This window comes from Ischnura elegans, chromosome X (genome assembly GCF_921293095.1).
Source record: "Ischnura elegans chromosome X, ioIscEleg1.1, whole genome shotgun sequence".
Lineage (NCBI taxonomy): Eukaryota > Metazoa > Arthropoda > Insecta > Odonata > Coenagrionidae > Ischnura > Ischnura elegans.
Window position 1 is genome coordinate 103561017 of NC_060259.1, and position 18444 is coordinate 103579460.

An 18444-nucleotide genomic window follows, 5' to 3' on the forward strand; every position below is an offset into this window, starting at 1 on the left:
AATCAGAAGATAAGGTGATTTGAGGGCGAATTATTAAATAATCACATTAGGAGAACAAAGTTGAACTTATTTCCGTAGCACGAGATATCAAACGGTAGTCCAAACAATTGTAGGGACCATATTTTACCTCCGAAAGCACCACAAAATGCTCCATTATTACAGCCGCACGACTTACGTTTTGTTAACGAATGACCAAATAATGACTAGCGCCAATGCATCATCTATCAATCATACCACGGTACAAACCGGTCGAGAGTTTCTTCGCGTGATAAGGGGAAGAAAGAGGCGGAATCAGGCAGTGGAAATACAGAAACAACAACGGATCCCGGCTAAGAGACTGCGAGGTTAATGATGAGGGCAGAACGGAACACGAGCATTACATGCTCTGAGAGAGTTTGCGAATACATATTGCGTTCGGTCTTATCAAAAAGAACCTCAGGAAATAACCCAGTCCTGAAAGGAACGACGACGAAATAGATGTCGTTCATATTCTGCCATAAAGCGTAAAGGTTTGAAAGCGTGGTTTTTGGCGTGTTGCCACTTGATCTTCCTTATCTTCAAGTTGTCATTTCCGACCTAAAGCAGTACAACTCAAGACGATGTAATGTTGGCGGTCTCGATACCATATCGTTGAATAATTAACATTACCAATTAGGTATAATTATTTTTACCATCATCTTCACCGATCAACAATCTTAATATTAGTTTCACACAGCTCTCCACTCAATCCTCTTCTCAGCTAATCCTTTCACACCTACGTATTCCTTATCATTCCCACCCATCTTTCACATCTTTACCATAGAGTCCCCGTATTACCGAAGCGAGATTTTTCATTTCTCACCATAATTTATCTTTAAAGATTGAGTTCTTCAAATTGGTGTAAATATTCCTGATAACAGCCACACGATATGAGAATTTGGATATGTTGAATGCATAAGTTTGAAGATAATAACATTTTTGACGAAAAATACTATTTTTAATTGGTTTACAAGTGAATTTCGTAAAGAGAACCCACGCATTAAATACAAAGGCATTAAATTTGGACTTTTTGACACCAGCTTGAATCGTTATATAAATACGGAAAATACTTCCCTTACACAACTGCAACTAAATCAGAAACAACTGCACGTAAGCCTGACAATAAACAATCTGGAATTTTAGGAATTATGGATTCGTGTTACAAATGATACGGCTGATGCGTAATCCTTTATGAATATTTTCAATAGAAATAATTTTCGTACCAAAACAAAAGTTTCGTGCAAAAATAAAGAAGTCCTACTTGATTGGCCTACCGCTTGGTATCTCGTGCAACATAAATAAGTTCAAATTTGTTATCCTACTGTTATTATTTGATAATTCGCCCTCAAATGACCTTATCTTCTGATTATACATACCGGACAATACATGTATACATTTGATTCAATCAAACATTTCTGACTTCCAGCAAAAATAGGAGTTGCAATGTAGGGATAGATAATACGCCAAGGACAGGCAAAAGCCAATGGTTGTAAAACTATAAGAATCAACATATGTCACGTAGTCTAAATAAAGATATATAGTCCCTACCAACTGAGATTTAAAGGTATACAGGGTGAAAAAAATTTCACGAAATTTTAACCCTAGGCAGCTGATGCTAGTATGCGCCAAAATTACCGGTGATGTTTAGGTCGAAAACGCACCACTTTTAAGCCACAAGAACTCTGAGCCAAGCGCTCCGATTGGCCGCGAGTTTGCTCTGTTCCTTGATGCTCTGCACAACTCATGACTTGGAATGCTTTGCCTGCCGGAGATCACGATGCATCCAAGGCATCCGTCAACAGGGAAAACTCGCGGCTGATCGTAGCGTTTGGCTCAAAGTTATTGTCGCTCAAAAATTGTGCGTTTTCGACCTAAACACCGTTGGTAATTTTGGTTCCTACTGGCATCAACTATCCAGGGATAAATTTCGTGACGCAATTTATCTCCACCCTGTGCGAAACCCTTTACCGTCATCAAGGATGATATAACATCGCTCTCAAGAAGTGGCCAGCAGAGTTCACGAAACGTCGGAGCAATACCTGATTATCATACCCGGGTGTCGTTCATGTGAGGCATTCTGGTCGTGTGGCTGGCATCCGCGCGGGCCATTCACCTCGTCTCCTTCATTTGCTGTCGATGAGTTGGTGTTAGTTCCGGATCGTAGCGCTACACCCCTTCCGAAATGCCCTTGACTTATACGCTAAATGCATTGTTTGCAACAGCGTCTTTTCTTACTCTCTTTTCCCTCTAAATTTTCATCCTTGTCAACACCTTTTACGTGCAATCAATGGATGAAGGCGATACTTCGTGGAATTTTTGTGCGTTAAACCTGTTCAGAGAAACTAATTTTACTTTCCACACAGATTTTTAATTACATCAATCGGTTTCAACAACGTTTAATTTTCAAGGGGAATATCCATATCTTGGAGTAATTTAAAAGCTTTGTAGACAGTGCAAAATAATTTCTTTTAACATGCTTAACTATTTACGTTCTTTTAACGGTGGCTTCCTCAAGGAATTAGGTCCACCCACAGTCAAAGCGTGAGTTAATTCCTGGATTTATTAATTTGATATCTTTGAAATTTCTCCTTATTTTATTATTCATATTTCTTATTTATTCGTCCGTCTACGTAGTGGCCCACCACAGCTCACTGCGGATACTCCATACTCTTCAATGAAAGTGTCTGGAATTGCCAATTCTTCTTTAGTAATGCATTATTTTCTGGGAGGAGGAGGAGAAAGGAAAGCTGAGCCAAGGGCGTGTCAGTCGTAGTGTGAGGCGACTAGGAAGAGAATCGTATACAATTTGATCACCAATGAGAACCCCAGGAGAGTTCTTTCAGGGTTACAACCACCGGGGCCGTAACCCAGTACCACAACTGATAAGTCCGCGCTTCCGGGGAGGGGAGTGGAATGGGAAGAAAAAAGGATGGAGGCGCCGCCGCGATAGGAGCCCGTCGACGCCTCCGGGGTAGGGATAGGGATGGAAGGGTGGGATAGGGAATACCCCCGCCGCTATGGAAGCGACCAGGGCCCACTACTAGCGAAATCATGATTTAATGTTTCTACAGAAAGGAAAAAAATTTCCTGTGAGGAAGGAAATTTCTACGATTTTCCGTAGATATTTCGAGCTGTTTAAATGCAATGAAGGAACCGATATTCATTTTCTGCAAGTAAGTGGTTTTGAAAAACATTGTCTGATGCCATTGTATGAAAAGGATAAATTATTACTTCGCTGGTGTAGTTTTGGCAGCATATCATAGAAACGAGTCCATAATAATATTTGATATGAGTGTACGCTTATGGTGGTACTGGTTCGCAACAAACATCCGGCAGCTTGGGACCTGAGACTTGGCGCATTTTTGAGTACGATGTACAATTGAAGGAGCATTTCTGCTCTAAATGGCTAATTAAAAATTACCAAATTCAGTCTTAAACCAAACATAAACTCTAAAAGAAAATAAAACGGAATTTTTTAAACGAGCGGCAACCGGTCGTGGTGACGCCATCCTGTCGGCGTGTCAGTGCAGGAAAATTAAAAATACCCTTGTGATGAGGCCGCAGTCTGAAGAATCCTGATTTCCGGATTTTCAAATGTCAACCTGTATAATGGAGGAGAGGGCATTGAGGATAAGGGCAAATGAAGTATAGTGGCGTTAAATATCTTTGTCCAGCGTCGGATTGGACGTTAAGTCGTGGTCACCTTTGCTCCTATAGTTAAGAGCAAGCTAATGCCAACGCTGGTTTTCTTTGTAGTCTTCCTTCCTTACCCTTCTGTAGGGCATAATTGATCTTATCTGTCGGTCGCCTTCACCAAATACCATACCATATCATCGATCGCTCCTTATTTTTGATGCATTACTTGTACCAACTTACGCTGTTATCAGGAGATTTTTGGTGTGTGTAGATTTGGCCTTTGTCAACATATATTTGTATCCCAAATGCAAAAATTTTACAGCCGAGAGGGTAATGCGGCAAAATTTTTGAACTTGAGATGCAGGCAAATTTGACAGAGGACACTTCACTCCCGCGCAACCGCTCCTTTTTGGTGACTATTACTCCTCTAACAATTATGCTGTTATCAAGAATTCTGCGGGATTTATTGTGTTGAATTCAGGCTCTCATAAATTTCAAGATGATAGCGCAAGTTTTTAGTGATTAATTTATAATGGAAGAAGAATGTTTTGAATAAAGTCCCAATGAAAGAGATTTTCCTCTGAAAGAAATTGTTCTTGAAAGAAAATGAGAGAAGGATGAGGAATGAATAGGAGAACAGTGTGAAAGTGGAATGCAGGAAGGGCTGATGTATGAAGAGAAGTTGAAGGCAGGTCGAATACATTTGAGTCAGTGGCGTAGCCATCGGAGGGGGTCTGGACCCTCCCCCCCCTCTCTCCCCCCGAAATATAAAATCACATATCTTGTATGATGTTAGGCACGATGTGGTGGAAGTTCGTAATATTGTTGAAATGACACATTGCAATATTTCCACTTATAGATTTATTTTACACTACGTGTTACGTCGTTACAACGGTGTAAATGTCGTTGTAACGACGAAACGCGTAGTGTAAAATAAATCTATAAGTGGAAATATTGCAATGTGTCATTTCAACAATATAAAATCACAATTATTTTCCTTAATAAAAGAAAACAAATGATTGGAAAATCATAAATGTACAAAGTAATTTTTTTAACAAATGAAGTTTTTTCGATTGTGAAAAGTGTTAAAATTGGTTTAAAACCTATTACTTGGTACCCTATATTCCAAAAATTTTCCCCCCCTGGTTTTGCCCCCCCTCCCCCCCCCCCCCCACGAACGAAATTCCTGGCTACGCCACTGATTTGAGTGACTCAATGGAGAACATACGCCTCAGTGAATATCGTTCGGGACAACTTTCAAGATTACTCCACTGGGGAACAATATGGATACCTTTGTCATGACTAACCATGCTCCACTAAGTTTAATGTATTAATTATTATTAAAAGTAGTCTTTCCGCGTCATTATTGCGGGAAAAATAATTTCCATAGTCGAAATTTTCTGTGTCTTTATACTGCAGTACTCGAATGTTCGTTGAAGAAATTCGGGCTAAAGTTAGAATCAAGGGGACAGCATAGATAAGCCCCAATTCCATCACATAGTAGGGTGATTTTTGATGCCACGTCGGTCGCATTTTAATCGGTTTACAAAGATGTCCGCGGCGCAGTGGTGAGTGCTATGCGATCCACTTTGTTCCAATATTTTACGATATGGTGTTTTTAAATTTGAGGAGTAGCTTTGAAAAGAAATGAATATGACAGATCTCATCGTCATGTATATAAATTTCGGTTAAAAGCGCTAATCATGCCTCATTTCCCCGTGAAACTCGGATCAATTTGTTTGTTAGCGATGCGAGCGGCGCGTTTTGTAAACCCATTTTAATGCGCGGTGGTTAACAACACATTTAGGGGCCGACTTGCGGATCCTTTTTTGTAATATTCGTGGTTAGAATAGAAATGTCATTTTGGCGGGTGACTAATGGGAGGCGAAGCTTAGAGGCCACGAGGAACGTGAAATGCATGCGCATCGTCTCTATCCCTCTTCCATATTTTTGTTAATCATGAATGCTGTAATTGGTGGTTAAATGACGTAAGTAGCGTAAAAATAGCAGTAGAGCTAACTGGAACGGCTTGAAAACGTGTTTATTAAACCTATATGCATTGACTTGTTGGGCTGTCCTTCTGTGTCCCATGATTCCACAATTTGGTGTAGAAACATGTTATCTACGAAAAAAACCTTTTTTATTCGGTCGATCGATTAGCTGAAGTGATACTTGTTTTTAATTTTGCCGTCTTTTAAAAAAACTCATGAGCAGAATAGTGTGCACAGTAAGCTCTTGCCGCCCGAGTAGTCTTTCAAAATGGCACTTGCACCATTTTTTACCGCTTAATATGGCGATAGAGCTTGCAAATGAATATACCAGCATTTTTCCGTTTATTTTGGCCAACTTCTCGAGCTTTACGCTGCAAAAAATTCGACAGCCTAAACTTTTTCAAAGAAGTTGATGATGTCACGCGCTCTTCCCGAGCGGGTCACCACTGCTCAGCTACTGCTCCCTTCCTCGCATCCCACTCACGTTGTTCGTCGTTGTTTACCCCGTTGTGAGCGATTCTTCCTTTCAATGATTGGTTCTCCTTGAACGAGTTACCAGAACTCTAATGACGTCACCAACTCCTAAAAAGTGGGCGGCAGCTTTCGCGTTTTTTTCAACTTACAATAGGATGACTGAATAAGGAAGTTATTTTTTCGGCGTAACTAATATCTCCCTTCCATTTATCGTAATCCATTAATAGTTTCCATTTAGCGTCCAATAGTATGCACGCTCGGTCGACGAAGGAAAAGGCGCTAATGTAGATTTTTCTTCATTGTAACACATTGGAGAGGCATGAAGAATTATTGAACCGTGTCGAGGAACACCTGATGAAATCTCGGTTTTAATTATAAATGTAACCTTGAAATCTTATGTCGATAGTATACGTAATAGCGTGATAAAGTTCCCTGAAGATAACTGACCGGTCGGAGGATTATAGGAGCTTATAAGCTCCTATAATCCTCCGACTATCGGCAGTTAAAACTATAGTTTTAACTGCCGAAGCAATTTTTCTTAATTTTGTAAGGAGAAAAGTGTGATTTCCAAACTGTTTGAACATTCATGAATAGTGAAACTTGAGAAATGCCTAGTGTCCCATATCTCAAGACTTAATGTGCGTGTATATGTCAAGACTTAATGTGTCAGACTTCTTGGGCCTGTCGCGGGTTTAGAGCGGTTTGAGCTTTGTTGTTCAATGCAACCTTAAGGTCTAGTACATTGAGGGAATATTTTAACTGCCGAAAAATGTCATAGCTAGTAAATTTTTGATAAGTAAGTCATCAAACTTTTCCATTATATTTGAAATATTTTCTCAGTGACTTTATAAATTTTCCAGTTTTTTTTTCAAAAGATTTTTGCCTCTGATTCTTGCTTTTTTCACCGAATTCCCGATTATGTACACTTAGGACAGGTTGTCTTTGTAGTAGGCTCTGCTGCAGGGGTGGTTAAAATTCAAGTAGCCGTTGTTCAAGTTCCAACTTTCATAATTGAATGGAGATGGCGGGATGAGCAGAGGATGTTGTTGTGTGTTGAGAGGGTTGCAGCGCTAAATGCCATGCAGAAACGTAGGGACGTCTTAAGTCCATAAAATAAGTCTTACATTGCCATAAAATTTAAAGTTGAGATGCTTCAAGTGCTGTAGAAGGGCCTACTAATCTCTTATGAAACCAGGTAGAGACAAATATGGAGGAAATGAGTATTTCTGCAAAAGTTTTGTAAATGGTTTGTGGTCGGTGAAATTGTTTGCAGGTCGTTTTTTATAGAAAAGGCATTAATATTACGATTAGTATGATTTTTTTTACATTATTAGAGTTGCTGGCGTGTATAGCGCAGCCCATAAGCCCCTGCCGCGGCATGCGCTCGCTATAATGGGTAATGTATCTTCAGAGCTGTGCGGACTATTTAATTTGACATTATATTGGGATCACCCATCTTACCGGTGACGGCGAAAATAATAGCTCTGTAAATGCCTAAGTATCATGAATACAGTACACGTAAAAGCACTGATTAAATCGTTGGGCTTAATTGAAATGAATTACTACTCAGCTTGCGGGCACGGAGTTTACGAAGGATGCGCAACGCTAAGGTCGGCGCGCCGCGGCGTAGCTTCGTGCTGGAAGAGAACTCTGCGCGCGGGGCTGACTGTCTTTCATCGCGGGCGGTGTCGAGGCCGCCGGACTGATCGATGCCACGCTGGGCTAATCAACGTTGTGCTGGAAGTTGGCAGAGATCTCGTCACAAAATGATGTGTTTTCAATCAGTATTTTTTGGCAACGACGACTTTAAAAATATTTATAGAATGTAAAATGTGCCACGGTTACGTCATGAATAGTTCTAGCATCGCCTCAGTATTTAAAACTTCTCTAAGCCATGCCACCGATACAAGCCTGCTCATCGGCGTGACTACCACCGCGTTGTAGTATTCAAACCTAGGTAGTGATGCTCACTAAATCATCTCATCTATTGGATATTAATTTTTCTTTCCAATATATCGAAATATACCTAATTCATGGTCGTCAGTCAATTGTTGCTGTATAAATCCACCAGAGTTATGCCTCAGGCGTGAAAAATACGTCGAGACGCAGAGGTAATTCTCTAACTGAATCCTTATGGCCTTCCTTGGCATGTTTTTGGTTTTACATTTTATGCGAGTGTATTACAGTTCTGTTTCTTTTATCCTAATTCACGGTGTGGAATGGGTGGAATTCGGAGAAGCAGTTAGCAAATTAAAAGTCAGTGGAGAGCGGGAGTGTGGATAAAGTGTGGAGTTAACTCGTGTTTGTGGCGGGTTTGCATGGGGGACTGGTCAGGAAGCGGACGATCGGAAATATTTAGTCGATACTAGTTCGCACCTTTCCGACACCACCGATCTCCTTCGTTGATTGAGTTGCATCTTTCCGTCTTCTGTCCATTCCATCTCCGTGTGAATTCACCTCGTGTCATTAATGATACTAAATTAACTTGCAGTACCATTATATCTCGGAAATCAAGTATTCGGACCTGTTATCCATGATTAACATAAAACACGAGTGCGGAAGTGACGTAATCATATAATTATTTCAGAAGGTGTCTCTGTGTCAGATTGTCTGGCCTTCCTTTCTCTTAAGGGCGAAAAGAAAAGTTGTGCGACACTGGCCGATGGTAATGGTGGCCAATTGCCGAGGACAGCCTCTATTACGAATATATCTGCGGCTTTAAGCTATTGCATCCAAGAACTGTGGCTGCATGATACGTGATGGTACGATTGCGATTGACGGGAGCTCTTTGTATATGGTTTCAGATTGTCGCGGAAGACGCGATTGTACTGTATGCTCACAGAGCCGTGACCCGCCGCTTATGCCTCTCGTGCAACTTTATGCGATCCATCTGTTTATCCCAGTGTCTAGAGAATGGTTTCGGCGGTCGCGATTTGACGCGTCTTCCAATTCCGAACGATATCAGATCCGTGATAACGTCGCTACACATCGTGCGGCACGCGGCCACGGCTGCGTATTTTTTTGCAATAATTGCTGCGCAATATTCCATTTGCAAAATTATCTGCGAATGCGCGGGTTAAGGGAAACTCAGATCATATTCTTTTGTGAAATAGCACCGAAACGATAGAAAGGTTGAATGTAAAGGTGCGTAAGGGCATTGAGGGGCTTTATTCTACACCTTAGGATGTAGGTAACGAGCACCCGAAATAGCGAACGATTCTCCAGGGATTATGAGCACTCGTGTATTCTGCGTCAGTTTCTCCTTCTTGCCCCAAAATAGAGGCTGCTGGTCACAAATTGTTTGTTGCTTCTCAGGTATTATGGGCCATAACTGGCCTAAACCATGACAGCACGTTGTGTGCTGTTGAATATCAATGGGGGAAGCTTGTTCACCTGCAATTGGGGAGGTGGATACAAAAATAACATTATAAATCAATATGAAATTACAGCAAAATGGTCTGGAAGTGCCTTATGATACAATAGTATCCTAAAGAAATTTGGATAGAATTTTTTTCAGATGGGATGAGGTGAGTCACTCAGATCTTATTCTTTTGTGAAATAGCACCGAAACGATAGAAAGGTTGTATGTAAAGGTGTGTAAGGGCATTGAGGGGCTTTATTCTGGTTTTATAGCTGGGAAGAAGAGTGGTCAAGCCTAGGGAGGTGGCTACCCCGACCTCATATGAATGTAATGCAAAGAAATTGAAGAAATAGACCACATAATAGATTTTCTGAAAGAATCAGTTCATGTTTTATTTCTCTTGTTGAAGCCAGTTGCATCTGTTAACCCTTGAGTGGGCACGCCTGATATTTTGACATGGCCGTGCACTTGGCGTACTTTGTCCACGATGTAATATTTATATGATAACTCTTGATTTTTGTTAAAATTTATCTTTATTTGTAGAAATTAGTTCAAGCTTGTACATTTACAGGTGATACAGTTATAAAGGTACGCAGGTGGTACAGTTGGTACACGGCAGGTCGCACGGCGTACTTTGTATGCCACTGGTGTCGGGTTCCTCTTGCCAATCTAAAAAAAATTCTACAATACTTTGTGCTTTAAAAGTCACACTGTAGATAGTCAAAATGACATTGTAAGGATACATGAGGCCATTCAAGAAAAGCAAAGCACGAGTTACGCAGCCGGTCACACGGCATACTTTGTGTGCCATGGGTGTTGGTTCCTATTGCTGATCAAAAATAAATTAGGTACAATGTTTCGAGCTTTGAAGACTCACACTATTGATAGTCGAAGTATGCTGTAAGAATACACGAGGCCATTCTGGACCAGAATGTACGTTCAATGTTAAAATCCTTGGTTTTCGAAGATTGGCATACTTTATAGGCTTGGGGGTTAAAAAAGCAATAGAATCTCTATACTTGATTGTGTAATTTTCAGCATGTTGGTTGGTGAAGCTGTATACCTGTTCAGTTCTTGAGTCAGATAGTATTTTCATGTAGAAATTTCATTTCCTTTGATGTGGTCAATTTTCAGCTGAAAATTTGAAATTAAACTAGACTATGTTTTATGCTTTTTACCCTGCTCTTCCATTTTTGGTTGCTTGTGATGTTTTGGTGATTTTGTCATCCCCTCACCAAATTGTGAATCCATGTTTTCCCCATCTTGAAATTCCTTAGCATCACCACATTTCAGACCCCTTCTTTGTCTACTTTCCAAGACAGGTTTTTTTTGCATATCTTTAATTCCTTTGTATCAACTACCCAGTCAATAGCAAATTGTTTGAAACCCTGCAACCACCTCCTGTTCTTTCCTCTTAGAAAGAACAGTTTTGAGGCTCCCAAAATTCGGGGCTGGTGTAGCCCTAGGAATTATATGGGAATATGTGCATAAATAAAGAGTACCCTCATCCATTGCATAGTTTGAATTCTCGTCTCTTCTCCATAAAAATCCTATGGGTATGATGATCATTGAAAATATCAAACGATGCACTCATTGATGGCTGCTATATTTTACTCTATTGTTCATTTCTTAATATTTCCTTTTATCACCAAAGTGTTGCCATTAAATGGTAATGTAATTTGCCCCATCAATAGGAAAGGAAAACTCATATTGCGATAAAAATCCTTTCTTCACTGCTCATCCCAATTACACAGTAAATCAGTGTGTGGGGAAGCGGGAAGGGGAGAGTTTCACCTCAGGGACCAAACATGAGCCTCTCAGCTGGAATGGGGGCGTGCACACCCACCCACCCAGTTGGGATCCTTTGCAAGGGCCTGGCTATTTTCACACTTGCACACAAAATGACTCAGAAAATTCACTCACACATTCCGTCATGCATTGAGCATAGTTAGAGCATTAGAGCAGGGCAGCATAGTTAATTTTTGAACAAGTAGGACTAGGAGGAAAAGGTACGCGTATTTTAGTCACGCAGTGGGCCAACATAGCTGGAGGAAAAGCACTTGCAACACAAGGTTGCAGGCCACTTGATTCCGTCAGATATCATTCTTTTGTCACAATCAAGCCTTAATTAAGCCTCAAACTAGGTTTAATGGCATTTGAGAGATATCTTTTGCATGGAGTTTATCAACATTTATGTTACTTCACTTGTTTTAGTAGTGTGTGGTTGGAAAAATATTGTGTGTTGGTTTATGACATAACTACTAAAATAAAAATTTACTAAGCTAATATTATGCATAATTGTATATTGTACTCTCATTTTTATGTAGTGTTTTTCTTTTAAATTGTATGTGCGTATTGTGGTTAAATATTTAAAAGCAAGTTGGAAATTTAGTTTGAAACGTAATGATTGAATTGCATGGTTTAATAGTAATATTAGCACTCTTCCAATTTGTTTATAGTTTCATGCTGCCTGTATCTTATTTCCCATTAATCAAGGAAAATCTATGGATTCAATATTTATCATATCATCTGTAGCTTTTGACTTTCCTTCATTTTTCAATCATAAAATTTTTAATGGGCTTATATTGAGAGTATGAAGCTGGGTGTTAATTTTTGATTCTTAGCAACCTTGACATGATAATTCTATTTATCCATACTATGTTTAAAATGAAATTGCTTGTCACCATACATGGTATTTTTCTTTTCTTACAGACAAATCGATGGTATAGCACCAACATTTGCTAAGAAGCCTGCTATCCGTCAAGAAGAAGATGGAAAGAGGCTTTTATTTGAATGCAGAATTCAGGCTGATCCACAACCCTCGGTTACATGGTCTCATGGTGGGAATCCAGTTACGGATTCACCACGCCACCGGGTACGCATACGTAATTGAACATGAAATTGTGTTATTTTACTTTAGGTTTTTGTATAAAGTGATTTATTGTGTGTGCATGATGATGCTTGGTTTTTAGACACTATTACCCTAACCATTTTCAATGTTTTATCCTGCTGTGCAACAGCTGATAAATGTTGATATGTTTTTCATCCGCAAGAGAAGAAAACATTTATTCAGGGATTGAAGAGGTTATCTCATTGTATCAATTATTTTCTATATAGGTGGTCTTATTGCTGTAAGATACTTGTATGGAATAATGAGTAACATATTTAACATTTCAGGATGTTTTTGTTGATAAACCAATTAAATATATGTTGCATGAGTTACGAATGATGATTTATGTATGGATTACCCGAAATATCTAAACCATTGGTCAAACTGGGACATCAATTCCCTGCTGGCAGAGTGACTACCAAATTTAAGGCTTGAGTATGTGAAAATTTATCAACATTTTGTGTCGTTTTACTCTTGATAGCATAAATAATGGCTTAAATTTCTGTGTCATACACATACTCTTTATGTAATGCTCTGCAGTTCCTAATATTTCCACATATTTATCTGTGGTCATTTTTATACGAAATGTCTAATAAATCTGTCTTTGGTATTCATTCACTTCCATTGACCTCTTCAATGGATGTGTCCGTTACATGGTCATTATCTTTTAGACTAGAATTTTACTTTTTGAGTCAAATTACATTTTATTATTTCTGTAATTAGTCCAATCCCTATATTGAAATGGCAGGGAACTGGACTAATGAATTATGCCACTAATATCCACACTGAGTAGTGGCTATGGAGCTAAATATAATTTTAGCAAATTTGAATTCAGCATTTTAAAGTTTAACCATTGTGATCGTTCACATACATGTGGCTGAATCGGTTAAACCATAACCTTCTCACTGACTATTTCAGGATGAAATTCTTCTCCTTCTGATAAAAAAAATTACTTCAGAATTTAAAAATAATGCAAATTATATGTGAGTAAAGTTTTGCCCATCCCTTTGATTTTATGAGAATAATCAAAATTATTACTTTTTCTCTACAAAATGCAAGTTTCAAAGCATGACCACCACAGTGATAAGGTTAAAGTGTTTATTTTAACTCGACTGTTTGGTTTCAAAAGTATTTTTGTATTTCAGGATCACATTATTTTGTTTAAGTTTCAAGGAGATTTTATTGCTTGGCATTTAAAATAGATCTGTCTACAACATCAGATCTATTCCTTTTTACTTTATGAAATGTAATTTGACATATTTTGGACTTTAAATTTTTTCCTTTGAAAATTTCCCATAAACTAGTTTATTGCTTCCTTAGTTTTTTTTTGCAAAAGATTTAGACAGGTTTATTAGACATGGAGAAAACTTTTTTTACTTCCCTTGAAAATGATTTCACCCAACCTTTGAAAGAGCTTTAATTTCCAGTTTGGTGTATCACTCATGTTTTCTGATAGCAAGATGGGATCATTTTTTTATTTGGGTATCACATTTGTTATTTAACTTAGAGGTTTGTAATCATGTTATTTTATTTATTAGCAATCATATGTATCAGTGTGAGGATTTTCGTGAAGATTTTCTGCAAACATATTTTGCTGATAAAAGTTCTTCTTAAAATGTTTGCTAAATATTGACTTAATAACACTCTGCATGCAAATCACCCTGCATTGAAGGGAAAATTCTCCCTATCAGCCCGCAGGTGACATCATTATGTTGCTGCAGCAGATGGAATTTACTCTGCTTTCAAAGTGTCCATCAATGTTTTGTATGCACATTGATATGAGGTGAAATATTTACAAGATTTTTGTTCATAAATGTTATATAAAAAGATTGAAGATTTATATTTCATTTTTTTGTTTCATTGTGTCGTCCCTCTTTGATATTAATCAAGGTTATTGATTCTTAACTATTGCTTTGATTTCATAATTTTTGTGTTAATGAATGTATGCCTACAATTTTGTTTAATTTTTATCCTATCATGTGTAGAATTCAATGGCATGTGAGCATTAAAAAAAGAGCAGCCATCCATGGTATTTTAAGATATTGTCATCCTTGAATCAATGACACAGTCATTTCTCATGGCCCTCATTTAGTTATTTTTTATAGAATACTAATTTTCATTAAGGCTTTGAGGCTATCTTCAAATTTGGAGAAAGTATTAGATCAATGTGGGTGAGAGCATCAAGAATTGAGAGTGACTTTTGTCATATTTTTTATTTGAAGAGTTCTTTGTCAATACTTTTTAATGCTCACATAATTGTCTTGCTTCAAATAACTATGTTATTTTAAAGGATTACTTACGGTAAAATAGGCTTCTTGCAAGGAAAATTAATGATCATCAATAAGAGAAGAAATTGCTGTACTGATTTTGCTAGCTGCTACATGAGCAGAGACTTGTAGAAGCTACCAATGAACCTTGTATTTTTTTAAGTTTAAAACTTTATTCCCCACAGTGTTTATTGTATATATGGTTATACATATTGTGCCTGATGCTCCATATAATTTATACCTACTCATAATATTTTTATTTTAAGGTGTGATCAGGCTTGGTTACTGAATATGTCTTATAACTCAACATTATTGTCAACTGTCTTTTGACGGTAATAGTTACTTTCATTTGAACATAATTGCATTGGTGTAAGTGAAGCTCTTATGATAGGTTATATTTCAGTTAAAATCAATTAAAAGACGCTAGAAGTGAGGCATCATTTTGTGACCTGTAAATTATTGTAAATAAATACCAATGTTTATATTATGAATAAATGTATGCAACTATTTTAAGGAATGATATAATGTTTAAAATCCTACTGAATGGAGTGTAACTGTCATCCAAAATATTAAAAATATTTTTCTGAAGAAAGGACCACCCTTAATCCTATTTTAACGTAGTAAGTTTGCGTGGATGCAAAAGATTTGCTGAAGACTGCATTTATCTTGTGAAGAATTAATCCAAATGCTGTTAACATGAATTTATTCAGTGATTTTTTATCTTTTATTTGGGCAATACCTCACATACTTCATTTTGCAGTATTTTATCTTATATTCTTTGGTAGAAATTGCAGTGTTAGTTGCTGGCACAGTCCTTCATGGCTATGGTCATGTGACTGAGAGTACTCAAAGATGGCTTGCTCTAATATATTGTCGTACAGGCTTAAGCCAAAAATAGAGCATTTCCTCATTCAGGGTGATCCTTTGCATTTGTTCAATCACAGTTGATTTTAGTGGAACCAGGTTTATGTAAAAATTTGATATTTTCCTGTATGAGAACCAGGAGAGTATAAAACGTATGTGTATGTACCACAAAATGAGTTACATGGTGAAATTGATCTCAATCTTTGTATTTTTAATATTAAGTTTTGGCAAGTTGCATTAATGGATGAATGTTGATCCTATCATCAAATAACCATGAAAATATAAAAATTCTGATTTCATCATTATGGAAGTTGGTTTCACCTGGACATATCATAAGAAGTGATGTGATAAACAGCATTTTTATTTTTTTGCATTCAATGTTTTACCAATGACTCAGACCTTGGCTACCATTTTTTCTTCCTAATTGCTTTGAATATGTCTTTCCCTTAGACTGTGATTTCTCATCAAAGTTGATTTTTTTGCTAACATTGTACTAGTTTTTGTGACTCATAAATAAGTGAGAATGTTGTTGTGCATGAAATTACACGTTGTTTGGATTTATAGTTAGAAAACATTGATAATCAACCAAATGGAAAGCTTTAAAATGCATCAAATCAATCTACCTTGAAACTTATTTTGGTGATATAGTATTGGATTTAATGGTAAAATATTACAAATATGCAATTGGTACCATATAATAGTGTTAGGCCCTTATAGGAAAATTTCTATAAAGATTCACTCACTCACTGATTCAACCTGAAGGTTAGTTTGGTTAGGTGAAGGTAGACTTCATACTGGACTAGGGCACAGGCATGTGAATTTCACTCATTTAGGGTAGGGGGGGCAGTTCCTCTCCCTTTCACTTTCAGGAATTTGTTTGGGAGTGTTCGAAGGCTTCACACGAGATATGAACCCGATACTTCTCGATCAGCTCCTGCCGCTGCCACCAAATGTGCTACCCACTAGGCTACCATGCTTCCCCTGTAAAGGTTTATGATAGCAACATGAGATAACTTACTTTTATGAGAAACAATGGGAACTTATCAAATATGTAACTATTTGTGAATTGATATATTTAATTACAGCCAAGTATAAACTTTTTCATTCCAATACTAAACATGCATTTTAACCAAAATTAGTGGCTTCTTAGTTGTGAGTAAGTGAAAGATGTCTTGGTTTTTTCTGTGTAATTCTGATATCCTTCGTTTTGGTGACCTAAAATTGAAAGTAGGGATTAGCTTTACTGCTTGCTTTCATCTTGGGGGCTGAAATGTACTTCACAAATATATTTACAAAATATTAAAATTGTAGAGTAAAGGAGAAGGTATTGGTGGAATTGATGAATTTTACTTAGTTTTTTGAGAAGAATGTACATGCTAATTTTTGTATTAATAACTCAAGCTGTCAGTTAAACTTATGAATGTATTGATTTAAATTACTATGTGAGTGTAAAGACAGTGCTTTATATTACTGGGCATATGACTTATTTTTCACGTTGACATATGTATTTTTGTCAACTATTCTGTGCATCTTATGGAAATCATGCTATGACTAAAAATATCGTGACAATTTTTATGCAGATTAGTTTTTGGCATTAGAGTTTGCCAGTTTACCAAAGCAGTGCTGAGTGCATTTAGTGGCAATTTTCTTTTGAAGAAAGGGATCAAAGTTGATTCCTTTATTTATAAGAACATTGGCACTAGCTTATAGCCTCTAAATTATGCCAGGTTAGTCCATCCTATGTGGAAGTGATGCAATTTAAAGACTTCCTGAATCAACTATCTAAATAAATAATAATAATCTTCATGGTACAGATTCATTATTAGTTATTTGCATGGCCAGTTTTAAAATTGTGCATTTACAATGAGAAGAGCCTATGCTTCTTATCTCACAGTGTAATTTTTAATCCTGAGTATTTCTTATTTTATTTCCTTTTGATACATTTTTACCATAAGAAAATGAAGTAATTGTTTATTCTGCAGCTTTTAGCATTGTTTGGATGGTTCACTTACTTTACAGTTGGTGGTGGAGAAAGATGGTCATTCCTATTTTGCCACGTTGGAAATTAAAAATGTTACTGTTGAGGATGCTGGCAAATATAAAGTGACCGCCAAAAATGAACTCGGGGAAAGTAATGCGACAATTAGTCTGAATTTTGACAGTAAGTACATTGCTGAATTGTGTATTTGTTTTAGTAGAAAGATGGCTTCTTAAAAATGCAGAGTATGTTATTTTTTGTCTTTTGTTTTCATTTTTACCTTTGTTTTGACCTTACCATTGCACCTCCCTATCATCCCCCTCGGATTTTTCAACTTCTATTTTCTTCATGAAAAATAACTTCTTTCTGAAGACAAGGAGCTTTGCTTGCTTTTTTCTATTAATAATTTTTGAGCCATGAAAATCATTTATGACCAGTACAATTCTAAGTACTGGCTATAATGATCTAATTCTTTCGCTTAGGTATTTTATTAAACCAGGGATCAAAAGTATACCATTGACAATGACAAGATGAGTAAAATATTTTAAATTTTGAGTATGGCATTTAAGCACTTCCTGCCATCAACTCAAGCTTTGTTCGAGGGGATAACTATTTCTGTGAGCTTTTTATATTTTGGTTTAACTTGTTTTGTCACGCACCATTCTATTATATTTTGTCTGTTCTCATCTTTTCTCTTTTTTGAAACTCATTACCTTATATTTCCAACACCTCAATCACATATTTAACATGCATAATACGGAGTGGTACCCCAGATAGCACTTATATTTTTATGCTCAGCAATCGGCAGCATCTACTTGGTCATTAAACTGTCCTTGTGGAACACTTTTAGCAACTAATATGTCAGTACGGAAATCAAATAACCCTATCCTCAAGTTGTAAAGGATGAAATAATTGACATTGGTGATAGCATCTCCCTGAACTAAGCTGCATTTTGTTGCAGCAAT

General features: G+C 37.3%; 1 protein-coding gene across 33 annotated transcripts in view; it reads left to right on the forward strand.

Moving 5' to 3' along the window:
* The window catches only part of LOC124171601 (twitchin), a 207858-nt gene that overhangs the window by 15120 nt on the left and 174294 nt on the right, over nucleotides 1-18444 (forward strand). For all 33 annotated transcript variants that reach the window (XM_046550781.1, XM_046550787.1, XM_046550780.1 and 30 more), the window contains exons 3-4: nucleotides 12193-12355; nucleotides 17521-17662. In XM_046550781.1, coding sequence (XP_046406737.1) covers nucleotides 12193-12355; nucleotides 17521-17662 — 305 coding nt within the window. The remainder of the gene's footprint in view (nucleotides 1-12192; nucleotides 12356-17520; nucleotides 17663-18444) is intronic.